The sequence below is a fragment of the Rhinolophus sinicus genome, chromosome 16, assembly GCF_057876585.1.
Source record: "Rhinolophus sinicus isolate RSI-liver-muscle chromosome 16, RSI-T2T, whole genome shotgun sequence".
NCBI classification, from domain to species: Eukaryota; Metazoa; Chordata; class Mammalia; order Chiroptera; family Rhinolophidae; genus Rhinolophus; species Rhinolophus sinicus.
In genome coordinates this window covers 178,029,719-178,057,531 of record NC_142516.1, presented here as the reverse complement: position 1 = coordinate 178,057,531, position 27,813 = coordinate 178,029,719, and the positions used below count along the sequence as shown (strand labels likewise).

The window sequence follows — 27,813 nt, the reverse complement described above, 5'->3', positions numbered from 1 at the left end:
AATGTTAGGAAAGTTTAATTCCTTCTTACTAAGAATTAGATAGAAACAAATGTTTCTCTCCCACACTTTTGTGGATGTGTACTTCCTAGGATGCATGAGTCTCTTGGGGACACCAAGCTCTGGAGCATCCCTGATTGTCTAACAGAACTTCTTGCCGTCATGTAGACACTCTGTGTCTGTGTGATCCAGGTATGAAGCACTTGAAGTGTGGCCAGTGTGGCTGAAGAATTGAAATTTTCATTTCATTTTATTTTAATCTCGTTGGTGAACTGATTATATCTAGCTCAGACTAGATATTTGTCAGTGTCTAGGCTAAATATTTTGGGATAGTAAAATAAACAGAATGTCTTCATTTTAATCATGTTAAAAGCAAAAAAATTTAAGTTCATCCTGAATTAGCAGCTTATCTATACTTGTTAATGGCTTTGTTTCAATGTGGAATTTTTGTTTATAACTAAAAATCAGATGAAATTTCTTTAATTATATTATCTAAGCCTAAATTTATAACAAAATTATTCTTTTGCAGGCCTAATAGTGGTAAATATGGAGTAAAATTTGTCAACTTGGGGACATGCTTACTTGAGAAACCAAGTGTAAATGTCAGTCATTTCACATTTCTTTTTGCTGGCAATATAAATTAAACTAAAGATTTTACTTTAAAGACTGTAACCAAAAAAATAGCCTTTTTTTCCTTTGCATGTGTCATACAACTCAAAGGTATAGTGTTTAATAATGTGAAAAGTATGTTAAATTTCTTTTTCAGACATGTAAGCAGAATTGGTTGTATTTCCCAATTGTGCCATAAGCGTTTTATTATATAAAACTTTTAACTTCATAGCTGTTAGTCCATCAATTATATTTTCCTCTTTGATTGAAATGTGGCCAGAAAGAACATTTCTTCTCCTTCCTGCCAATGCATGTAACAGTAGATTTAAACTCATTTAAAAAAGGAAATGTGAAAATAAGTTAAGTATACCTCATACTTGAACTTTATCGTTTACATTTTAGAGTATTGTATTCTTCATTTATGCCAGAAGAGGGTGTACTTTAAACTTGATTTTTTTTTTAACAGAAAGCATTCCTCTCTACTACTGCTGTAAAGTTGATGTTTCTTTAAAAAAAACTCCCAAATCTTTAATTCCAGAATATCCCTTAATATACATGGGAGGAGAAGGGGAATGTGCATGAATGATTTAGAGCACATAAGAATGAAAACATCTATTAAAAATACACCTTTAATCAAGAAATATAACTTTGTTGTCCTAAAGTGTTATTGTTACTTTTTGAAAAAATTCAGAATAATTTGTTTGAAAACGTTCTTCAGGCGATCCTTTTGAGGTTTTATCTTTAAATTAAAAAAAAACACCTTGAGATATATAATTTAATTTTGACCTTATTTAATTGAAGTTATCATTATAAATCATAAGGTATGACCATTAAGGAAAAGAGAAACACTATAAATGAAAACAAAGCTGTGGCTAGAAAGTGATATTTATCCCTTTGTGTTTTGACAGCTTGAAGGTCCATGTGTTTTGCAAATTCAAAAAATTCGCAATGTTGCTGCTCCAAAGGATAACGAAGAATCTCAGGCTGCACCCAGAATGCTGCGTTTGCAGATGACTGATGGGCATATAAGTTGCACAGCTGTAGAATATAGTTATTTGTCAAAAATAAGGTAATTGGCACTTTATTTTGTATGTTTGTTACAGAGTGTTTGAAGGTGCTTTTCAAAATGGGTTGCATTTTAAGAACTTTGAAAAGAAGGAATGAACTCTTCAGTGCATGTTATAATTTTTCAGAAGTAATTAAAGAAGTGTGTATTTCTACTTTATCAATACAGAAAAAATAGTTAAGAATGGAGTTAGTTACTCCTTGCTTCAGTGTTAATTATAAAAACAGAAGTTTAAGGTGTTCTTGCATGAAAAGTCATCTTTTCAATTTTATCAGTAAATTGTAGGTCATTCAAAAGTTGCCCAGAATTTCTTAAAACATGTTACAGTTTCTTCCTGGACAATTAGCTGTGTTCATCACCCTGTTTAGTGTTCTAGAAAAGTTTATAGGCGAATTAGTTTTCTCAAGAAATGATTGAAGCTAGAGAGGTCTGTGTGCCACCCCTACTTTCTAAGAGAAGGAGGCACTCCATGAGGAAAAATTTCCAAATCCTTCTTTTGGCTATTTTTATGAGAGGCTTTTAGAGTCATGACTGTTGGAATGCAGAAAAGCAATAAGGAAGGAAAAATGTCTCCCTTATCCTCAGTGTCCGCATAGATCAGTTTGAGATTTATTTACTAAAGTAAAAGCTTTAACTGGACATTTGCAGCCCTCCGCCTCCACCCCCTTTTGTTTCTCAGGAATTTTATATGTCTGTTTGCTGCTCTGACCTTTTTCATTTAGTATAAATTCTGAGACCATACTTCTCTCCTGAGCAAGCGTTTCACAAGCAGTTAGCGTCCACTGTGTTCCAGCCCCTTTATCTGGTGCCGGAGGTACAAAGGCAAACAGGGTTTAGATTTTGCTCCCAAATAGTTCATATGTTAATGAGGTAGGCACATAGCTTATAAATTTTAATAAATATGTCAACTAAAAGGATTAGGAATCCAGAAAATTAACTCTATGTCGGGGAACCAAGAATGGGTCTTAAAATAGGAGTCGGTGGTTCGGGAGAGATGAGAGAGGGAGTAGCTCATGCCAAGACACGGTGTCCTGACAACAGATGGTGAACAGTTCTGTCTGGGGGACCTTAGGTGATTTGGAGCGATAGTGTGAGGCAGCAAATGTGGCAGGTCCAGACCCTGTGTGCTGCGCTCAATGATTTCCCTTCGTGTTCTTTCCTTCACCCATTGTCTGCCTCTGGTAAAGGAGACCCCTTCCTTAGGAGACATGTTTGTCTAAAATACTGATTTTCATGTACAATGGGGTTGGGTTGTTGACTTTGCGATTATGTTGTCTTCTTTTTCAAGAGTAGAAGGATTCCTACTTTTGTGGAGAAATGGAGCCTTTCCTCCTTTGATAAATTCAGTCAGACCCCCTCTAAGGGAGTTCACAGGTGCCTCAGAAAGAAGACTGGCCATACAATGGCTCATTCTCTGATTTCACTGCTGTGTGTTTCTTTGAGGTAAATGAAAACACGAGATCAGCCCAGAGAGGAACGTCCCTTATGCACTCCACTGTCATCTTCCATTGAATTTATTACAGTTTAACAATTGAAAAAGTTATTACCACTTGCTCATTCACTCATCATTGAAGTAGCATGTCTACTTTTGGTGCTATAAAAACAACAGCTTGCAGAACTGTTCTGACATGTGAACAATTTGGGAGGACTATTTTCAAAATAAGTTTGGTTAGTGGTTACTTTAGTACAGGGGTGTCCAAACTTTTTTCAATGTTTTTCACCAAGGGTCATATGCGGTAAAATACACAAACAGCTGAGCCACTCACTCGAGGTGAAGTACGTATTGCCTCACCTGGTTTATTTAAGTAAACTAAATATATTTTTGGAATTTGCTGCGGGCCAATTAAAAATGGATTGCAGGCCGCAGTTGGCCTGTGGGCCTCAGTTTGGACACCCCTGCCTTAGAAGGAAGTTGGAAGGACTTGCTCGAGAGGACAAACCAGGATATGGGACAGAATGTGTTGCATTTCTCTTGGGTACTTTTGCCACTCTTCATCCTACCTCTTGCCCCACTTCTCCTGTGGTGTGTGTGTGTGTGTGTGTGTGTGTGTGTGTGTGTGTGTGTGTTGTTACGTTTAAAATTGCAATGAAGAGAGAGTAAAGGTACTTTCGGGTACCAATAAAAACAGCAGTTAAATCAAAATATGTTCCCTGAATAAGAGTTAGTTATGACTCTGAAGTAGTCAAAATTATGATAAAATTTTAGCACCTATTTATCCTTTTGTTAAAATTTTATCCTTATGTTAAAATTTTAGCACATATTTATCCTTTTGTAGGAGTAGAACTATAATCTGGTGAGTGGAAGTTTTTATCAGTTATCCTAATGAAATTGTAGGTCCATCTTCAAGTAATTTGACATTTTTTTCCTCTTAACCTAGTACGGAAAGTTTGGGAAAGGTATATTTTACATGAAAATTAGTTCATCATCATCTTTCAGATTAGCTTTAAGTTTTAAAATATTATCACAAATGCCCCTGTAATCTGCATCCTGTTTTTAAAGGTCTTCTGTAGTTTCTTTTATTGTTCATTTTGTGTTTCAACATTTTCCAGTTTTACCAATTTGTAAGAAATTATTCACTAAAAGTCATTTTTAAGAACACACATAGGTCTGATGTAAATAATATATAATTTATTAGTAATTTCTTTAGAGATGAAGAATATAGCACCCTGGTACTCTTGGTGGTTTTCCCCTCTCCCAAATGATGACTGTAGAGTAGTGAAAATCTGGATCTGCTGATTGCCTGGAAGTGGGAAGAACTTCTTCACTTAGTGTAACTGTGCCCAGTTGTTGCTGATCCAGTCTGATAGACACTGTCCTGAGTTTGCTGCGTAGGCCCGCACGGAGCTCTGTACTTACGGGGAAGGTTAGGTAAGCTGCCCATGACCTTTTACTCCGTAAGTTACATGGAATAACTAAGGATGGTTAGGCTTGGGGTCCTTAGAGTAATTTTTACCAGACAGTGTCTTTGAAACATGGTGTTGGAGGAGAGCTGTACGTATACTTGGGACCACCAGAAAGATGAACAAGTGGGTCCTAATGCAAATTAAGCCTGAAACTTTGCTGGAGGCAAAAAATGACAACACTGAAGCTATCCTACTGCAAGCACATCATCAGGCAAGGTTCTTTGGAAAAGGCAGTAATGCTGGAAAACATAGAAGACACCAGGAAAAGAAGGAGTCCAAATGTGAGATGGATGGACTCCATAAAAGAAGGCATAGGCGGGAGTCTAGAGGAGCTGAGCAGGGTTGTGAGGACCGGACACGGGACATCACGCATTCGCATGGTCTCCAGGAGTCAGAGCCGACTCAGTGGCATGGAACACAAAATGTCTTGCTCTGCATACAACCTTTGAAGCTTTAAAAACAGGCATATTCTATTTCTTCTTGTTAATACTATTTTATCAGTCATCTTTCTTCAGAATAGACCAGTGATATCAATGCATATCTCAGCACATGGTGAATTTCACAAGCTTTTAAAATGTGAACAATGTGAAGGCATTTCAGCATAAGTTTCTAATTCATCCTACTGTGTTTCCCCGAAAATAAGACCTAGCTGGACCATCAGCTCTAATGCGTCTTTTAGAGCAAAACTTAATATAAGACCAGGTCTAATATAATACAATATAATATAATATAATATAATATAATATAATATAATATAATACAATATAATACCAGGTATAATATAACACAGTATACTATCAGGTATAATATAATATAATACCGAGTCTTATATTAATTTTTGATTCAAAAGACGCATTAGAGCTGATGGTCCGGCTAGGTCTTATTTTTGGGGAAATAAAGTAAGTTTTTAAGACAGTCTTTACTCCTATTTGGAGTGCTTTGGACCTTGCTATATATGCAAGGAGATGGGGTGGGCTTGGTGTATGAGTCTTTACCTTAGAATAGACATATGTGATGAAATGGATTTCTTCCATTGTTTCTTGTACCGAAAGGTTGGCAGGAGGATAAACATCTTGTCTCTGGTTTCTGTAAAAGGGATCATGGTGTTATGTTTGCCCCAAATCTGACAATAGTAGCCTGTTATCAAAAAGGCCTTTTAAAGTTAATAAGCTTTAGCATAAATATTTGATCTTTTAGTGGTTAACAAAAAAGCGTTATTTTTTTGTAGATTACAGTAGCTCACATAGATGTAAAATTTCTATGATTATTACTGCTCAGATATCTTTTTCTGTAATAAAATTTAATTTTGTAATATAGTGTCTCTTTGCAATGCACTGTCAAAGCTCAGAGGGAAAAATAGCAAATCATATTCGTACAGCATGGCATTATTGACAATATACTTTCATATGTTTTATTCTACTTATCTTTACCGCAAATTTGTGAGGTGTGATTTTTTTATTGTCCACTTTTTACATGTGGAAACTGAAGTTCATATCTTTGTCAATAAAGTAGAAAATGACAGTCTTGTTCCTGGACTTCTGACTTGCTCCTTGGTGATCTATTCACACTATATATAGCCAGTCTCCTGAAAAATAGTTTTCATGTTAGTTCATTTTGAAGAACTTGACTAGGTTGTAATATGAGATTGAATTACAGTTTGGGGAAGAGCTTCAACTTGGTTTAACTTTTTTTTTTTTTTTCCTTTGCTTTAGCCTGAACACACCACCTGGAACTAAAGTGAAACTCTCAGGCATTGTGGATGTAAAAAATGGATTCCTGCTCTTGAATGACTCTAACACCACAGTTCTTGGCGGTGAAGTAGAACACCTTATTGAGAAATGGGAGTTACAGAGAGTAAGTGTGGACCAAGAATGGCTTCGACTTTTAAAACACCGCACTCTTTCTATTGCATTCTGTATTTTAAGGAGACCTTCCCATAATGAAGAGTGATATTAGTCCTTTGTGTCAGAGTTTAATAAATGGAATACATTCATCTTTACGGGAACTATCTACCTTTATTTAAGCATATTATTCCTCTAAAACAGATAGCAGTTTTCAGCATTTGTTACATTTTAATACATATTTTTAAAAGTCATGTTTTACTAACAAGTTTTCAAAGCTGCCAAGATACCAGTTATCAACTGTGTGTAATGTATCTGTGTATAATTCTTTGCAAAAAGCAAGAGTTTGTGCATGCAAACATAAAAACGTAATGTATATATGTATTTGTCTCTTCTACATACACACATACATACAGATGCAAACAAGTTAAAATTTCACCGAAATGACAGGTTCTGTGGCCTTTGTCTTCCTAGTCACTTTAGTTGGTGCTCCCTGCATTTATGTTACCGATACCTTCATCCTCCTATTCATCTAGGTTATCTAGTAATCATTCGTCTGCTTTGCTTCCAGCAGCCCACTCTGTTGGCCCACTGCAGTCACATCTCACATGTCTCTTGCCCCCCACTTCCATGGCTGCCACTGTGGTTGAGTGTGTGGATCTCTCGCCTGGACTGCTCAGTAGCCTTTTAACGATCTCTCCACAGAGCCTTTCTCCATCGCCTCGTTCATGCTGTGCACTGCTGCCACCTTATCTTCCTCCAGCATCATTCAGAACCCTGCTTGTCTTTCAAAGGCCTGACTTTGGGATTCAAGGCCATTTATATTCCAGCCCAAGTGGCAGTTTACCTTGTCAACTTTCTAAGTTATTTCAAATACACTTTGTTCGAGCCAAATGGAACTACTTGCTCCTTCTTTGATTCCCTATGCTTTCCTTAGTTATGCTTTTGAAAAAAGAAAACAATATTTCACCATTTTTACACCATTCATCTTGTTTTCTCTCTCCAGGTACTGCATGGCCAAATTGTCCCATGCTTTTAGACTCAGATCAAATGCTTCCCTCTTCACAAAGTAAAGTAGTTGCTGCTTTACTGAAATCTTGGACCACTTTATCCATATTAAGAAGTGTACTGCTTTTTACCTAGCACTAAAATTATTTTTCTTTCTTTTTTATTTTTTTCAATTTATTTCTTATGTCCTTAAAGAGGTTGTAAGCTTTTTAAGGTCAGAATTCTTGTTTGTGTCATATTTGTTTAATTCTATATTTATTGCACAGTGTGCAAGTGTTGTGCTGGGCTCTTACGTCATTATGTCATGCAATCCTCCTAACAGTTTTGTAAGGGGCTGTTATGTCCATATAGATCAGAAAATTGACGGAAAGAACTGTTGACTATCTTATTTTATGATTAGACAGCTAATAGGTAATGGATCTGAGTCTTCCTGTATCTCTAAAGTATTAGCTCTGAGTCTTACATGTAATAAACATTATAACAAATAATTGTGAAATGAATGGGTTACAAAGCACATAAAGCTAATTACTCTTTGAACTAAAACTGACGTTCTTGTACCACTCTCAAATCTTGCCTGTTGTTGAAAGTGCGCCAAGGAGCAACATTTCAAGCTTTGGTGTTTTATGATAAGTCACTCTCTACTATTTTCTTAGTTTGAAAGTGCCTCTTTTGGGAGGTAAATAAGGCAATTTAAGCACATTTTTAATTTCTTAGTAGTCATTCCTTATGATACTAATGTGCTACATTTTGGGCTGCTGTACTCTGCAACATAAGATAATGTTTCATAACTACATTGTTTAGTTGAAAATGTACAAAAGCAGGTAAGTGGTTTGACGGTTTTACATAAATAGCCAAGTTTATGAACTTTGAATTTCCCAACAAAATCCCACTTATTTTATGTGATCCTTTCCTTTAACAAATTGATATGTTGTATTTTTTTATTATCATTAGAGATTTTTTTAAAATGTGGTAAGATGTTCTCAAGTCATATCAACATCTTACATCATTTTCCCACCCAGCCAGCCAGAACTATGTCACGTCATGTCAGTTAAACGTTTCTAGGAACTTCCTTACCCTAACACACACACACACACACACACACACACACACACACACACATGTGCACGCACACACGCATGCACACATGCACACAGAGAGAGAGGGGGGGGAGAGAGAGAGAGAGAGGCAGAGAGAGAGAGATTAGTAGTAGTTTGATAGTTGTCCTTATAACGTTTTATTATGTATCTTTGTACTTTGTTCCCTGAAAGCCTGTTAGTATTTCTTATTAGGGAGCAATAAAAATTTACATTAAAAAGAGTTTAAAAACATCTTAATATAATTATAGTTCTCTTAGGTTTTATAGTTTTTTTATTTGGTAACCATAGCGATGTAGAAACCATGGAGAGTATAATTACTTGAGCATCTGGCAAGTAATACACAGAAATCAAATGTGCACATAGAAAACATAAACCATAGAGTTAATTTTGAAAGTAAAGAGGCCCTAAACATTCTTCTAAAATAAATAGGGGAAGGGAACATTGAATAGTATTTAAACTATGTGCAGGTGTTGTAGCTGTAGCAAGTTGATGACATACAGGTGAAGAAAAGAACGAAAGCGTTTATCATTCCAAACTGAAACTCGTACCCATTTAACATTACCTTCCCATTTCCCACCTCCTTCCTCCCGGTTTCTGCCAACCATGATTCTCCTTTCTGTCTCTATGAATTTGACCACTTTAGGTACCTATAGAAGTGAAATCGTACAATATTTGTCCTTTTGTGTCTGGCTTATTTCACTTAGCATAATGTCTCCACATTTCATTCAGATTGTAGCATGTGTCAGAATTTTCTAACTTTAAGGCTGAATAATATTCCACTATATATATATAATATATATATATATACACACACACAACACATTTTGTTCATTCATCCACTGATGGACATTAGGGTTGTTTCTACCTTTTAGCTATTGTGAATAATGCTATTTTGAGCATGGGTGTATAAATATCTGTTCAAATTGCTGCTTTCAATTCTTTTGGGTATATACCCAGAAATACAATTGCTGATCATATGGTTATTGTTTAAGTTTTGTGAATAACTGCCATATTGTTTTTCATGATGGCTGCACCATTTTATATTCCCATCAGCAGTGCGCAAGGGATCCAATTTCTACACATCCTTGCCAATCCTTGTTATTTTAAAAAAAATAATAACCATCCTAATAGGTCTGAAGTGGAACCTTATTGTGGTTTTGATTTGCGTTTCCTTGGTGCTTGATGATGGTTAGCACCTTTTCTTTCATATGCTTATTGCCCATTTGTATATCTTCTTTGGAGAAATGTCTATTTAAGTCCTTTGACAATTTTTGAAATCTGTTTTGTTGTGTGATTTCTCAATATATTCTGGATATCAATTCCTTTTCAGATATACGACTTGCAAATATATTTTCACTTTTCATGGGTTGCCTTTTCACTCTGTTGGTAGTGTCCTTTGATGCACAAAAATTTTAATTTGGATGAAGTTCAGTTTTATCTTTTTTCTTTTTTTTGTTACCTGTGCTTTCAGTGTCATATCCAAGAAATCATTGCCAATTCAGTATCATAAATCTTTACCCCTATGTTGTCTTTTAGAAGTTTTTATGAGTTTAGTTCTTAATTTAGGTCTTCGACCCATTTGTAGTTAATTTTTATATATGGTGTAAGAACATAGGTAACGTTCTGTAATGGTAATTATTAAAAATACACAAAAAAGTTTAAAATTAAGATGAATAAAATAACAACTAGTGCTTAACACCTCAAAAGGAAACAAATAGGAGGAATAGATGACTTAAAGAAGGCCTGAAGCTTCCTTATGACATTTTCAAAGGAATTTATAATGTGAGAAATTGCTTTTGCAAGGAGTGTAACATTTTTTCCCCATTTGTGTAATACATTGTTCTCGTTCTAATCCTAAATATGAGAGGGAAAAAAGAAAACAAATCAGTGGAGTTTGGAACTTTATTTTTATTAAAGAACAATCAGTTGAATACTTCTTCAAAATATAAATTAATAAACAAGTCTTTATTAAGGACATTTTATTGTAGTTGAAAGTAATCTCCATATTATAAACTAGCAATCTGATCTCTTTAAATAATTTGAAATCACCATTATCACTATTCCTACAAATTGTTTCTAGTCACAACACTTCTGATCTCTGTTCCAAGAGCTCAGGACAAAGACCAAATATGTATTTATTATTATATTGCAATATCACAAGTATGTTGTTTGCTAATAGATTTTATGTCTAAAAATTTTATTTTAAGGATAATTTCCAGGTCAGGTCTATCAGACTGTAGTTTTTATGTACTTTAAAGTAAAATTTTTGTTAGCAAAGTATGATGTCTTTGAATTTGCTACTTATTGGGGAGGTTTTTTTTACTGTGTTTTCTTATGGTAACAGCTTGTAAATATTGTTGAAAACTGGATGTGATCATGTGTTTTGGTATGAGAAGATCAGAGGAGAGCTTTTGCCTACTTAGGAAGTTAGGAATAAAATGTTTTATATAGTTTGAAATAATTATAGGAAGCTTTTTCCCCTGTTTCTTATAAAGATGTATTAAAATAAGTAGATTCCTGGTACATTGTAAATGCTGTAAATATATTTTTATGCATAATTTCTGTTTTGTGACTCATTTTTCTCACAGAGCTTGTCAAAACACAATAGAAGCAATATTGGAACTGAAGGTGGACCACCTCCTTTTGTGCCTTTTGGACAGGTAATGACTTTCATGTTGGCAGATGAATTTTAATCAGCAAAAAGTGTTTTTCATTTGTATTCAAGTTGTACTTAGTTTTGTGCCAAACTATTCATTCAGAGGTTATGGAGTTATATGGAAATATATTCAGTACAGGAATTTAATAATTGTTTTTTTTTCTTTACTATAATTAAATTGTTGGTGCAGATGCATTTCTCAAGAGCTGTTAACCCAAAGATTGAAGAAATTAAGAGGCACCCTTCAAAATAAACTTACAACTAATTAAGATAGGATGGTGGTGGGGCATTTTTTTTTTTTTTCTTTTTGAGAGAGGGAAATGCAAAAATAAGAAGTTAAAAATATGCTGTAATGTCTCATTTTGTTCATTAAAAACAAAAGAGAGAGAGAGAGAGAAAATCAAAGTGTCACCGGGAGGTGTCCGGTTAGCTCAGTTGGTTAGAGAGTTGTGCTAATAACACCAAGGTTGCCAGTTCGATTCCTTCATGGGCCACTGTGACCTGAGTCTTCCATTAAAAAAAAAAGAAAGAAAGAAAGAAAAAAAAAAAAGTGTCACCAGAAGGATGACACAGAAAAAGTGAGAACACAAGAATCAGGGAAGGGTCTCATTGCACTTGAGGGGAGCCTGCTATCCCAGCCATCCTTTACAAGATGCTATTCATCTGCCTTGATCCAAATACCCATCTCAGTCAGGGACTGAATTTTATTTCCACTTGGTATTTTCCTTTTCCACCACAGCAGCACTGATCCTTCTCTGACATGAGCTAAAGGCTTTCTGTCTCCTTCCTATTTTTTAACTCCCTTGCTGAGAAATGTTACCTCAAGGAGCTCCTCAGCTGGCCGTATCTTGTGTCTTCCTGATTGTGCTGTGTCAAACTGCATTGAGAACCATCTCCTGAGGCCTTTGCCCGCGTTATTCCTGAAGAGTCTGAGCCTAATCCCCATGGCAGCTTGCTCTTTGCCACAAGGTGCCACCAAAATTTAGCTGTTGGTTATCTGCTTTGCATTTGTTCTTTTTTCATCTTTGAGAGTACTGTCTCAGAGCGCAGATGGTTGGGGACACAACAGGTAGGAAACAGCGACCTTCATGTCAGTAGCAACTGAAAAGAAAGCAAAATTTTGTTTGAAAAAGAGATACCTAGTTGATCAGAAGATAAATGGGTAGGGTCAGTTGATTGGCATTTTCAAAAACCATTTTGTAGGGTCTACTCAAAAATTAAATAAAAGTCGTTCTTGCATCATGGCTATATGTCATTTTTTATTGTGCTTTGAAACAAAGGACAGAGGATAAAAGGAGGCAGGATGCCCTGTGGTGTGACCTGTGTTGATGATATTCTCACTTCTACCCCCAGGATGAAAACAGTGTAAACATTCTAATAATTTATGTTTAAGAATGATAAATGATACGTTTGTAAGAATTTGCTTTTCCCTTAAACATTGTAGTGATAATATTTTTTTCCTAAGTGGCTCAGAAACTTATGATTTAATTATTTTCCAGAACTTGAAGTGTGTTTTATTAGTTGTTTGTCTTAGGAAGTATAATAAAAGTTGTAGTTTCAATAATAATATTTGTTTATAAAATCCATTCTGGAAAATTCTTATTCAGCATCTCTTAGCCGTGTATATGACTTAAAGACAGATCATGCTGGCTGTGAATTGGTATCAACAGGATATACTTACATTGCTAAAAATCTGTGTTTGTATAACACTTTCATTTGAGAACATGTTTTTCTTCCTTTAATTAATGAATTGAGAAAAGGTTCATTTTATAGGATGTTTTACTGCTAGGATTGGAAGGGAGGACAGAATTCAGGGCTTATTTTTCAGTAATGATGGCTTTCTCAATGTATTTTATGAGACTAAAAATCAAAAACTTTGTAACCTGATTGAGGGAGAGAAAGGTTTGTTTTTAACTTTTGGTTTATAAGTTCAAGGACATCTTTTTATGTTAAAACGACTGTACTCCTGAACCCTCATATGGATATTGTGACATAATGTGTATATCAAGCTCTTAATAAAAAACTGAATTTAGCTTTTCTTGTGCAATAGTCTAGACTGTTTGAAATTTTAAATTATTTTAGGTCATTATCTTAAAATGAAACTTAGATCTTTTGGTCAATGTATGTTTTAAATATGTGCCCTGTTTTAGACGGCCATGTTTTTGGGTAGCTCTTTATTTGCCAGTTACACTTATTTAAAAGTTACTTTAATCCATTTTCTACTTGTATTTTTAAATTTATGGGAAAGAATTGTACTCGTATTTTTATGGGCTCTCAACTGTTGTCATACAAACATTTTTTTTGAAGAAGTAATACTTTCTTATGAAAACCTTGAATCTCTTTTGGAACTACTGAAGTGATTGATTTTTATTTATTTTTACCAGAAGTGTGTATCTCATGTCCAAGTGGATAGCAGAGAACTGGATCGGAGAAAGACATTACAAGTTACAATGCCTGTCAAACCTACAAATGATAATGATGAATTTGAAAAGCAAAGGACTGCTGCCATTGCAGAAGTAGCAAAGAGCAAAGAAGTAAGAAACTAAATCATCATAAATTTTTCTTATTTCTTGCCATTATGTTCTATTTATACTACTTATACTTATTATTGTCTTTTCATAAGCTAACTAATTCAACAAACTTTGGACATTCTGCGTGCATATTCCATCAGTAGAAAATGACCTGGTCCCTTATGGAGTCCTAAGCTTACACATTTTGGTCGTGTGTTCTTTTAACAAGTCCTCCTGACAATTCCATTCAGTTACTCTTGCTAGAAGCCATCCTTCTTTTCTCCCACTTTCTTTTATTCTTACAGTGTAACAACTGAATCCAATACTTTTTATTACGGCAAAAAGTTTCCTGTTAATAGCTGGACTTGATGACACTTTTTGAGGGTAATTTCCCCTATAATAGCAATTTCTGAAAATGCAGGTAAAAATCAGAGGATAAAACAGTGGCTCAGGATTAACATTTTTGTCAGTTTTCATTCTTAAATCTATTTATTTTATATAGTAAAAAATATTTTTTTCTTTGGATTGTGTTTGTATTTATGCACACATACCCCTGCCATCATTTACTATTAATAGTCAAATGGTTTTCTTTTAGTTATTTTTAATTTCTTGCTTATTTTAAATAGGTGTTTTTCCCTATTGATTGATTTGTAGACTTTGATAAGAATTTTTAATTAATGAATTAGTTGCCTACACAGACTTTTCTTAACCAGTGAAATTGAAATAGTTTCCTTTACTCAAGAAAGCTAATTGCTTTCTATTGAAATTCAAAGTTTAAGAAGAATTCTTGCCTTTTGGTTGTTCTTCCTGCAGTGTGTCTTTCTATCATCAGTCTAATGTAGGGGCTGAGGGCACAAACTCTGGAATCTGACAACCTGGAAGCATATCCTGCTGACAACCTTGGGTGGGTTACTTAAAATTTGGTACCCCATTTTTCTGTATCTATGAAAAGAAGATGATAATGGTACCTACTTCCTATGGTTATGATGATAATTAAAATTGGTAATCTTTAAAACATTTAGAGCACCACATGGCGCAGATCATGACGCTCCTTTGCTAAAAGCTCTCAATAAATGCGGCTATTGCTATTCTTCACGATTTTCTCTATTCTGAGGCACATTTTAAAAAGCCATTTTTAATATTTTTGAAATTAATACATTTTACACAGTTTACATGAAATGGTTTCTTTTTCCCAAAAAACTATCAAAATTATGGAGTTTCAGACGAGCATATTGGATATACATCAATTTCTTAATGACGGGAGGAAAGTTGTTCTTTTGATTTACATTTTTCTCAAACTTTTCTCCCAAAGTTTGGGTTGATATGATTTAGTGCTATCTGTTTACTGGAACACAGGTAACATAATATACTATAATTGATTATATAAAGTCATAATTGGTCACATTGTATTCCCCATAAGTATTTGATAAATAAAGAATTATAATTTTCTGAAGCAGATGTAAAACTTCTCAATTTATATATGAGACTTGACGGAGGCTCAAAACTTGCCAGAGGTTACCCAGTGACAATTCTAGGACAAAAACCTATTGTATTATAGTAGAGGATTATATCTATATCTGTTTACCTTTCTATGTAGATAAGTATATACCTTTTTATCTTTAATCTGTCTGAACATCAAAAATCATATAACAGTGTAATTGTTCTGTAAAGATATATTATGATCATTCATTTAAACACTTGGGTGGATTTGGTGGAATCTACTGCAAGTGATCAAGTGATAATTTTCATTCCTTTTTCCTTTAGTCTTTCATTCAGCAAATGTTTTTTGAGAACCCTGTGTGCCAGGAAGTGTTTTAAATGCTTAGGTTAAATCAATGAACACAGAGACAAAAGCTCCCTGCCCTTATCATGCTTATATATAGTAAGGTTGACAGACTGTTAGCATAATAAGTATGTAAACTATATGGTAGATTAGAAGTTGGTAAATGCTGCAGGGGGAAAAGAAGAAAAAGTAGAATAGCATTGGGAGTGCCACTGGGAAGGTGCAATTTAAAATAGGATGGTCAGAATTTGAAAATTCTTTGAAATTCTTGTGTAGTTTACATTCTAGTAAGGACAGTACATAATGTAAACATACTAAATAAGTAAATTGCAATTTCAGTTTTAAATATAGTCATTTGAATTCTCCTCAATATGGTGAGGTTTGAGCCAAGGCTTGAAAGAGATTAAGAGAATTAGCTCTGTGGTTATCTGAGAGGAGTAGTCTAGGGAGAAGGGAAAGCGGTTGCAAAGTCTCAACAGCAGGAGTATACGTTCAAGGAATAGTAAGGTGACCAGTAGAAGCAGAGAGAGCCGTGGGACAGGTAGTAGAATATAAAGTCAGGAGTGGTAATGGGATTCTGCCTATGAGGGGCCCTGTACGCCATCTGAAAGAGATTGGTCTGTATTCATAGAAAAATGAGCCTTGGGAGGGTTTTCAGCACAGCAGTAACATCCGCTGACCTTCATTTTAAAAGTCTAATTCTGGCTGCTGTGTTCAGAACAGATTGTAGAAAAGGAAGATTGGAATCAGACAATTTAGGAAATTATTGAAATAATTCAGTGGGAGAAAAATGATGGCAGCTTGAATGAAGATGGCAGCTGTGTAGATGCTGCAAAGTGGTCAGATTCTGGAATTTGTAGAGTCATCAGGGTTTCTGAGAAATTGAATGTGAGGAGTGAGAGAAGAGATGTTGTGAATGACTCCAAGGGTTTTGCTCTGAGAAATTGGTTGGTTAGCGTTTGCCTTGAATTGGAGAAGACTGGGTTGGACCAAATTGGGAGAGGAGGAATATCTGGCGTTTCATTTTGAATGTATTAATATTGAAGTGCCTATCAGACATCCGTGTGGTAATGCTTAATAAGCAGTGAGACAGAGGAGTGAAGTTGAAGGCTGAGCTTTGGAATGGATATATACATTTGAGAGTTGCAGGCATATAAATGTCATTTAGAATTATGAGGCCAAATGAGATCACAAAAGGAATGGGTGCTGATAGGAAAGAGAAAAGGGTAAGGAACGAACCCTGTAGCGTTTCAACCTTACAGGTTGGATGAAGAAGGAGAACCAGCCAAGATTTGACCAGTAAGATAGAATCAAAACAAAAATGCAGAAATTGTATCATGGAGGAAGGAGTATTGAATTTATCAAAGATATTGAAAAAGTCCTATAAAATGTGGCCTGTGAATTAATGTAGAATTGGGGAAGTCATTCATTCCCTGCACATTGTTCTTAACATTCATGTAGATGGTGGCAAGATAAAATACAGGGTGTCAAGATCAAGTTTAAGTATGAAAATATCAGTGGTTGGTTGATGTGAAAATCTGTTCAAGTTCTTCAGTCATTATTTTAGTTCTTTCAGTGAGGAAGTAAGCAAAGCCAACAGTGATAATGGGGGAGAAGATGTTGGCGGTTTGAGGAGTGAGGAAAACATGTAAAATAGTGGTCTATAAGATTGGGAGGGTGAATGGGTTAGAGAAATACAGGAAGTTGATAGGCAGCATGAAAGGCCTGCTTGAGTTTCATGGGATGTTCTCTCAGATGCCTAATTCACATAACCTGGACAAGATGGTGTGGCCTAAAGGACGACGTCAGTTACCTTACGGGTAACGTTTAAATTGTGATGATTCTGGATATTTATATTTTTAGTGAGTAACAACTATTTTAAAGCAGTGAAAAGCAATTCTGAAAGTCCTGTTGTTTATCCTATTCCTTAATCCGTAAAATGGAAAGAAAATAATAAGGAAATGCATCCAGAAGATGGGAGTATTTCACTGGCACTAAAAGAAAAAGCACTTTTGGAGTTACGGAATTTATATATTCCAGGCATATATTTAATTTGGAACAGGTCAGTCTCTGGACTATTCAGGTAACTGTGTTCTAACGTATTAAGCAAAGCAGTAATATGGTTATCTGTTATGAGTGTTTAACCGGGTGCCAGTTACTAAATTCATCACTCATGTTGATGATATCATTTAGTCCTCACAACATCTCAGTCAGGTTTTATCATCCCTATTTTAAGCATGAAAAGCTTGAGTGTCATGGAAGAAGGAAGTTAAGTGACTTGCCTAAGGGCAGGAGCTAGAAAGTAGCTGAACCAAGATTTAGTCCCAGCTTTGTCTAGCTCCAAAGCCAGAATTCCTAACTATACTACATTGTCTCCCAGTCTATTAAACTTTATATCACATTAATATAAACTCACATTTTTCTTTACAATTATACTAGTGATGACTATCAAGATATTCCAAATCTGCTTTGTGGTGGGATTACATAAACCAAAAATTGAATGAACCCGGTAATACATCTTTGGTTTTTGAAGATGTTATTTTCATTTTTATTTAAATATTGTGGTGTATCAACCACCTAATGGAGATGTTTATTGTGTTATCCATAAATGCTTATCTAACATCATTTTTCTCTTTTTCAGGTTCTATTTCTTTATACTTTCATCTCATTCCAAATAAATTTATATCTAGGATGTTTACTGACTATAATCATTTTAAAGTACATTTTAAAATGTTCATTATTATTTCTAATAAAAATCAAGTCTTGACTTCTTCCTCTTTTATTAGCTCTGTTAAAACTATACAGATATTATATAATCAGATGATTAATTTGATAATTGTACAAGTAACAACTGTGGGATGCTTTTTAATCTTGAGTTTATATCTTTTTAAACCAAAGTTCTTCATGTTCTAGTATTTTCACAATAGTTTTGGTAAAACATAAATGAAATCAAGTCAAAATTTCAAATTTGATTACATATATAATTATTCAAATAAATTAAGCAAAATAAGAAATACAGATTTCTAAGTTTTTATACATAGTTGGTAAGACATAGCATATGTAATTAATGTAAATAATAAATTAGTAATGAGAGTTTTAATCCAGTGTCAAAATTTATATTAGGTGTTTACTTTCTAAGATTATGGAATCGTATTACTGTTTAGTGCAATGCCAGAAGCAGCCTTGCCATATAGCTCTTATGATAGTAGTCAATTATTTTATCCTAGAATCATTTTTCACACCCAATCGCCATGGTGCTTGTATTATTTTATTTTATTTTCTAAATTGTTGTCTATTTAAGTTTATTCTGATGACGTGCCTTGGAGACTTAAAGATTATAATCATATAATTATTTTATTGTCTTTCCTGGACTTATGGAAAGAAGAGATTATGGCTAGTAGGTATTTGTTTAAAAATAATTAGGTAACACTTCTTTTTTTTCATGTAAAACATAAATAAGAAACTTTTACTACTTCAGTTTTGCTAGATATTTTTAGTTGTAGCTTAGTCTTCAGTACTATTTTTAAATGCTATTTACTTATATCTCTTTTTTCTTTCTCTTTTCTAAAGACCAAGACATTTGGAGGAGGTGGCGGTGGTGCTAGAAGTAATCTCAACATGAGTGCTTCTGGTAACCGAAATAGGGAAATTTTACAGAAAGAAAAGTCAGCCAAATCAGAGGGGAAGCATGAAGGTGTCTATAGAGAACTGGTAAGGCTAAGAACCAACATGAAGTTAAAGTGTTCTTCCTTCAGTAGCCTTGATGATATTTTATTCTTTCTCCCAATTACCTCTGGCTTTGTTCAGTGTATTATGGATAGATGTTGCAACTCTAAGAAGGCTTTCATTAAGTATTACAATTCACTCATTGAAAATGTGGATTGTTCGAAACATAATTTCCTTAAAATTTCCATCTTACTTAAATTTCTAATGTCTGAATAACATCCTTTAGAATAGATTGCTAAAAAGCCATCAAATTAAATAGAAGACACTCAATGGAAGTTATATTCTAAAATTTGATGCATGAAAAACACAGTTATGTGCCTTCTCCTACCCTTTCCCACATCTTTTCTAATATTTTGTCTAAAGAGACTTTGTTTAGCTTTGTTTTGCTCTTTGGGAAAAATATATTGAAGCAACTATATATATATTATAAACTCAACTGCAAGATATACCTGGGTTTTTAAGATAAATAAAAGGAGTCAGATATAGTTCTGATATGCTACAGTTTCTGCAAATATAATGGAACTGATAAGAATTCATTTTCCTCTGCCTTTAGAGGTTGAATGACTTTGGATGATGTTGTCTGTAGGGTGCAGAATACTGAGACTACATTAAATAATGGGGTTTATTATCTCATATAACAAGAAATTCAGAGGTAGATGGTTACAAAGGTGGATAAATTCAACAGTATAACAACGTTGGAGTTCTGGTGGGCACCTCTGTGATTTCTTGGCTTTCTTCTTTGTGTTCCAGCATTCTTCATGCATTAAATCTTCATGCAAAAAGTTCAAAGGCAAGAAGAAAAGGGCTATTTCCCTGGGTGTGGATCTGTTTTATCGGATAAGAAAATATTTTCTGAACTCTAGCAAATTCCATTTATGTCTCAGACTAGAAATAGGTCATATATTCACTCCCAAATCAATCACTGGCTAAAGAGAATGGGTTTCTAACTATGGGCTAGGCTTTCTCTTCCTTGAACATATGACAATCTCATTCTTTAAAAAAATAAAAAGAGTTTTCAGGTTAGAGTGGATACAGTGAGCTGAAAAAGACATGGTCCCTAACTCAAGAAGCTTTTAAACTTGAGTAAATTGAGACTACTTCTCTGGGGATATCTTGCCATAGAACACCAGAGACCTGTAGTTTGGGGTTATTATGAGGATTAAAAACATATGAAGGAGGTGATATCACAAAGATGGTGGACTAGAAAGCTCCAAGAATTGGCCCCTCCACCAAAACAACTATTGACAAACACTGTCCGAAGCAACCTTTTTATAACCCTGGAGCCTAGTCAAACTCTTGCAACATCCAGAGTATTGATTGATGGAGAAGAGGCTGGTCACTAGTTGATCACAGAGATAATAGAACAAAGATTTCAGTGATCACATACCACAGGGAGATAATTTTTGCAAAGAGAGTTTGGAAAGTCAATAAACAAACTTACAACCATAGTCATCAAGTAACAACAGCAGTCTCTGAGGAGGAGGGAGAATCTGATTTCCATAATTACCACCATTGCAGTATTCAAAATGCCCAATTCTCAACAAAAAATTACAAAGCATACCAAAAAACAGGAAAATATGAATCATTTATAGGAAGAAGAAATTGAAAGAAATCATTTCTGAAGAAGCTCAGGCATTGGACTAACTAAACACAGATTTTAACTGTCTTAAATATGCTCGAAGATTTGAAGTGAACCATTGACAAAGAACTAAAAGAAATTAGGAGAACAATATATGAGCAAATAGGGATTATCAATAAAGAGATAGAAATTATAAAGAAACTCAGTAGAATTTTGAGAACTGAAAAATACATTACCTGAAATTAACAATAACAAAAGAATTATTGCTCTGGTTCAACATCAGAGTAGAACAGGCAGAAGAAAGAATCAGTGAGCTTTAATATAGGACAATAGAATTGACCCAGTCTAAGATGCAGAAAGAGAAAACAATGAAGAGAAATAGAACCTAAGGTACCTATTGGATACCATAAAATATACCAACATACACATTGTGGGAGTCTCAATAGGAGGAGAGAGAAACAGGAAATATATTTGAAGAAATAATGACCCCAAATTTGATGAAACTATGAATCTACAAATCCAAGAAACTCAACAAATTCCAATAGGATAAACTCAAAGAGAGACACACCAAGACACATTATAGTCAAATTGTTGAAAGCTAAAGACAGAAATCTTGAAAGCAGTGAGAGAGAAGCAACTCATCAAGAACAATATTGTACACCTGAAATTAATACAACCAGTATAAGATTGTATACCAATTATGCTTAAATAAAAATATTTAAAAAATTGAAAAATAACAGGGAACCTCAATAAGATAAACAATCAATTTCTCATTAGAAACCATGGAGGCAAGAAAGCAGTGGGATGATATATTGAAAATAATGAAAGGGAAAACTGTTAAACAAGAATCCTATATCCAGGAAAACTACCATTCAAAAATGAAGACCACCAAAATGATAATTTAAAATAAATGCCTACCCACTGAACTGTACACCTGAAATTAATATAAAATAATATTGACTGTCAGCTATAATTAATACACACACACACACACACACACACACACACACTCACACACGGTACCAAAAAAATGTGTACACATTTTAAGAAAGGAAAATTATATTAAAATTATAATACGTAATATATACCAATAACAAAAGATGAATACAAGTCATGTTTGACTTCTGCAATTATAAGAGGTGCTCAAAGTGGATACCATCAACATACAGATGCTTCTGATTATGGAGATCTAATGCATGAATAACGTTGACCAAAGTGTCCACTTGTATACATTTTTTTGACAGCTCCGGTATACATATAGTCACAGGATGTAAAGTACAGCATAGGGAATCTAGTCAATGGTATTGGAATAGCTATGTACGATATCAGAGGGGTAGTAGACTTGTTGGGGTTATCATTTTGTGAGGGGTGTAAATGTCTAATCGTTATGTTTTATACACCTGAAATTAATAATATAAAAAAGAAAATACTGGTATAAGTTTGAGTGTACATGAGTTATTCTAATAACTATGTTCCAAATTCTTTGCAACTTGGATGGTTTTCAATTCTCTTTCTTTTCAACAATGGAAGGAAGACTTGATTGGAATGTCAGATGACAGGTCCTTGAAATAATTTTTGATAATAGATGGTGTTATAGGTTGAATTATGTCCTTCCCCACAAGATATATTGAAGTCCTAACCACTGGTTCCTTAAAATGTGACTTTAGTTGGAAATAGGGTCTTTACAATGATATCAAGTTAAAGAGAGGTCATTAGGGTGGGCCCTAATCCAAGATGACCCTAATTTGATTTCTTTATAAAGAGGGAAAATTTAGACATGGAGACAGACACATACAGAGGATAAATGACCTGAAAATACATAGCAAGAGGATGGCCATGGAATTGGAGTAATACATCTACAAGCCGAGGAATGCCAAAAATTGCTACCTAACAACAGAAGTTAGAAGAGGCAAGGGAGTTCTCCCCTAGAGCTGTTAAAGAGAGCAAGGCCATGCCAGTCCCTAAGAATTTGGTTAACTGCAAATCAGGTCAACAAGAAAGCCAGCATAAGTTATACGAAGATTGGGGATTGATTGCTCATTAAGAGTTTTTAGTAAAGTTCTATGTACGGGACAGCTTCTTAACTAGACATAATTTGGGAGATTATTAGAAGAGAGAAAGCTTGGAAGGGTTGATTTTTTTTTTTACATTCAGATAAGATTTTTAATAAGAAGGATGAATTATAATTTTGATGTCCACTCCTTTTTACATTTACTTTAGCATATCTACAGCAGGGATATACATTTTCTCTAATGTGTCAACTCTGATCTATTGATAGTAGCTACTGTGTTTAGAAAGCATTCTGTGTTTGCAAGGATCCAGTCATCTTTTGGAAAAAAAAAAAAGTACTGTGCTTTTATCGATGTCTACATGGATATCAGAGTGGCTGTCTGGAATACGCATGCAATGGATATGCTATCTTAAAGCCAACTCATCTTGGGTGTACAACAGTTAGTTATGCATTCCTCAGCTGGCTATGGTTCAACAAATTTCTTATGGGATATGTTTATGTTACTTAAAAAGTTCTTGAATTCTACTCAGGTCTCGACTCATTTGTCAAGGAGATTTTGGGTTCTGGCATTTGTAAAGCAGATTTATTTTATTTGGGGTATATGTTGTCAAAGCATCACAGATACTACTGCAGTATTGCTAATGAGTAGAACAGAATGCTGAAACAGTAGGGAGTAGAAAAAAAAGCTACTGAGATGGTACTGTTTTGTTAGCTTCATTTTATATTTTGCATTTTTGGAGAGGTATTATACTATTACTACATTTCTTGGAGATGTATTAACCATGAAAATTTTTAATTGGGTAGTTTGCACTGTTTATATTATTTTCAAAAGCCTTATTCTGGCTTATCATAAAATTCCTTGTTTCTGTTTTGGGTTGTTTTGCATTTGTAATAGTACTTGTGAAGTCAGAGTGTACTCAAGGCACAACCCTACATATCATGCGGATTCTTCCTTGACTGTTGGTTTGAAAAAAACAGCAAGTGAATGTTGTATTATTATGACATTTTCCCATAAGCATGAGGTACAATTGTTAGCTGAAAAGCAGTATCTATTTAAAAACATATACCTTGCTTTTTTTATTGGCTATCACATAGCTTTTCTCTTCATTCCTTACAGGTTGATGAGAAGGCTCTGAAGCACATAACAGAAATGGGCTTTAGTAAGGAAGCTTCGAGGCAAGCTCTTATGGATAATGGCAACAACTTAGAAGCAGCTCTAAATGTACTTCTTAACAGCAGTAAACAGAAACCTGTTCCTGGTCCACCTCTGAGAGGTACAACTTATTAAGCAATGTGCCAGATGGTACTGTTTTCCTTTCAGACGCATATATGCTGTTGACAGAGGCTAGGTTTTGTTGCTGTGAGGCTATAACTTTATTTATTTACCATGTGGTAAGTGGAAGAAGCACCAGTTTGGGAACTAATCTTGGCATAGTCAAATGTATTATGTGATTTTTCAAGTCCTAATCCTATATTCTTTTTAAAAATTAGCGATTAAAGACAATTTTTATGAAAATAATTTTTTTCCTTAAAAGATAATTTACATGAACAAATTAAAAATTTTAGATAGATCATTTAGAGGGATTAAAAGTACTCGTTAGTACAATCATTTGAAAACTTATTATTGAAACTAATAAAAAATCAAATAAATACAAAAATCTTTTATTATCAAAGATAGAGAATATGCAGAAAAATATATAAAAGTAATATATACAAAGTCTTGAGATGTCTGCTGATTATATTTTAGTGTATTTTCTCCTTCTGTTTTTGCATGTACAATATATGTGTCTTGCTTTACTTTTTAAGGTAAAGGAAAAGGCAGGGGGCGAATAAGATCAGAAGATGAAGAGGAACTGGGAAATTCAAGGCCATCAGCACCGAGCACATTGTTTGATTTCTTGGAGTCTAAAATGGGGACTTTGAGTGTGGAAGGTAGGCTAACTTAAGGTAGATTTTTTTTTAAAAGACCAAAGTTTATTTGTAATTGTACAAAGAGGTTTAGAGCAAGTAACAATATGAATTTATTTAATTGCAAATTTTCCTATTTGATAAAAGCACAGAAGAAAATTTTAATTGTTACATTTCAAAAACACTGAATAGCAGCTTTAGATTATATCTAACTGTATAAGTAATAATGCCAAACTTGTCCCCCCAACTTTACTAGATAACAGATTCAGCGATGAAAACATTGTTATGTTGGGGAAGTTGTAATTATATAATCTTATATAATGTCTTTTGATGTGAAATTGGTCTAGCTCTTCTTTTTCCATATATTATGTATTGTATCAACATATTCACACACTGACTGAATAAGCTCCCACAATGTGATGATGTATTTCTTTCTATGATATATTCTAGTGATTAACATAAATATTGAAAAGAGAGGTAAGTATATTAATTGCATGGAATATGGTAGATATTTTCTAAAATAGTATTCAAAATATGATTCCAAAAATTAAGGGAAATATACTTTTAAATTTAATTTTCACTTTCAGATGTATTTTGAGTCAGACTAAAAACTCAGAGATAAAATGCTTTATCACAAATTTGAAATGTCCCGATTTCAAGAAAACAGAAGCATATTTGCTAGATAGAAAAGGCAATATATTATTATTTTGAGAAAACAAATGTTTGATATGGACAAACAAAATTTATAAGCAGACACGTGTAAGAGCAGTATTTTCTTGTTGATAAATAAAGCATAATATATGTAGGTTTTCTATTGTTGTTGAACAAATTACAACAACATCAGTGGATTAAAACAATGCAGATTTATTTTCTCATCATTTCTGTGGGTCAGGAGTGCAGGTACAGCTTAGTTGGGGCCTGTGCTCAGGGTCTCACATACAGAAATTAAGATTTCAGTTGGACTATGATCTTGCCTGAGGCTGAGGTCCTCTCACAGGTTCACTGGTTGTTAGCAAAATACGGTTCCTTGAGGATGTAGGACTCAAGTTCGCCTTTTCTTGCTTGATATTGCTGGGGGAGAGCTTTTCACTGCTAACGGCCTTCGGGTCCTTGCCATTTGTCCCCCTCCACAGGCAATTCACCAATTTGTTTGCTACTGCAGAGCTAGCAGGAGAATCTCAGCTGCTTCTTTAAATCTCTGTAACTTTTTGATATTTTTGTCCCAACCTCCCTTTGCACTATCCCAGAGATCCTTCGCTTTGCTTTTATCCTTCGGATTCCCTACATTTGCTGTGACTCCTGTAGTCTCCTAAATCATAACGCGGTTGAGACTGAGAAAAGTAGGTCTTCTGTGACCTGTGGGCCTATATTAGCTTCAGTTCTCACAGAATGCAACCTGTAACAATAAAATGAAGCCATATTAGCATTCCACTTGAAAAAAGTTATCAAAGTTAATTAAGATACATGACAAGAATAATACACTCAAAACTGAACATCAGTGTTAAAGAGATTCACTTCTGAAGGGATAGAATTTATGAACACATCTGTTAATAGTGGATATTGTTTTAGTAGAATGCATATTTATGTTGCTATTATTAATATGACACAGAGTCAGCTGGAATGTGAGAAAAATATGGACATTGTAATAGTATTCTAGAACCTTGATTTTCACAGGGAATATATAGCCTGTCACCTTCATAAATTCCCAAATTCAAGAAATTACAGATATTTCTAATATTTGTACAGGCTCTTAAATTTTATACACATTCGCATGTTCCTGTGATCATCCTAACCCCAAAAACCTCCTCCCCGCTCCCCCAACTTACATTGTGGTTTTCTGTTCTACTTGATGACCTTTATTCTGGAGAAGCAAACTTTTATTCTTTCTTAAAAGTACTGTTTGGAAAGGCCGGCTCACCAAGATGGGAGGTGGGCAGAAGGCTTCTTAGAGGAGGTGGCATTAGACAAGGATGAGGAAGAGTGTTGGGGGAAGGGTGTCCAGGCTGGAAGGGATCAGCGTCCCAGATCCCCGTGCCAGTGAGGGTGTGGGAGGGGTGGAGATAGAAGGGGTAGGCTGGAGCCAGATCAAGAAGATTTTGTCCTAACGAGTTTTTGTTTTATCCAGATGGTAGAGCAAAGCCATGGAAAGGTTTTTGGCATGAGAGCAATGAGGTTGGTTTGGTGCTTTCAGAAAATTTCTCAGTTGGCAAGGTGGAAAATGGGAATGAGAGTGAAGTGAGACTACAGTTGTATGTGTCATGCGTAATTACTCATGCTATAAATAGTAGAACAAAGGGTGCTATCATTTCTTTATTGTAATTTTTAAAAGCTTTCATCAGAGGTAGTTGATCATCACCTGTACTTTTCTTAGAGATTTTCTCTTACTAACTTTTTAAAATTGTATCTTTAAATTGGAGTCAAACATAATCCTAGTTGACATTTTTATCAATTTTCTGAAAAAAAAAAAAAAGGAGTTGGATTACATTGTTTAATGAGCATAATCACTAATTCAAGTGTTCCATGTGATATGTAATGACTTGATGTCAACTTGGGAACATTCAATTGATCATTGTGTGATAGCGTTGTGTTCCAAAAGGCACTTATATGTAGATCTTTTTGAATTTGGTTTTATATTTAGATATTATAATTGGTGGCTAGATTATCAGGCCAACTCTAAAAGGTCAGTTTTTATGTCATCATATATCTTAAGTTTATCAATATGTCATTTCAGTAATATGTAACTACCATTGAAAACAATACCCACTGGGAACATGTATGTTAAGTTTCAACATGGGACAGAAGGAGTAGGTGTGCTTCTTTGCATTATGATGGAAGAAGCCTGGGTTCGTCAGAGATAGAGAAAGGGATAGCTTGAGACAGGAACTTTACTGTTTAACTTTCTACATCAGAATAAAACGAGGGTAACCTTAATTTGTTCTGAATGCGGATTAAAGACATTGTGAGAAAGGTGAGAGAGTAACTCTCTTAAAGTCATACTCATCTACTATCCCCTTGTTCATGTAGCTCATTTTGTAAATTAAATGTGTTATCCGTGTTATTTATGCTTCTTTATATTTTGTGTCAAATTTTTAGAAAGTAGAATTGAAAGTATGACGCA

At 34.4% G+C, this 27,813-nt stretch overlaps 1 protein-coding gene across 6 annotated transcripts in view; it reads left to right on the top strand.

Annotated features, from left to right (window-relative positions):
* Positions 1–27,813, top strand: part of TDRD3 (tudor domain containing 3) — a 134,199-nt gene that overhangs the window by 53,986 nt on the left and 52,400 nt on the right. For 4 of the 6 annotated variants that reach the window (XM_074329352.2, XM_074329351.2, XM_019750791.3 and 1 more), the window contains exons 4-10: positions 1,515–1,675; positions 6,289–6,430; positions 11,111–11,182; positions 13,563–13,712; positions 19,042–19,182; positions 23,905–24,061; positions 24,594–24,719. In XM_074329352.2, coding sequence (XP_074185453.2) covers positions 1,515–1,675; positions 6,289–6,430; positions 11,111–11,182; positions 13,563–13,712; positions 19,042–19,182; positions 23,905–24,061; positions 24,594–24,719 — 949 coding nt within the window. The remainder of the gene's footprint in view (positions 1–1,514; positions 1,676–6,288; positions 6,431–11,110; positions 11,183–13,562; positions 13,713–19,041; positions 19,183–23,904; positions 24,062–24,593; positions 24,720–27,813) is intronic. The other 2 variants (XM_019750792.3, XM_019750794.3) reach the window with 1 other exon arrangement.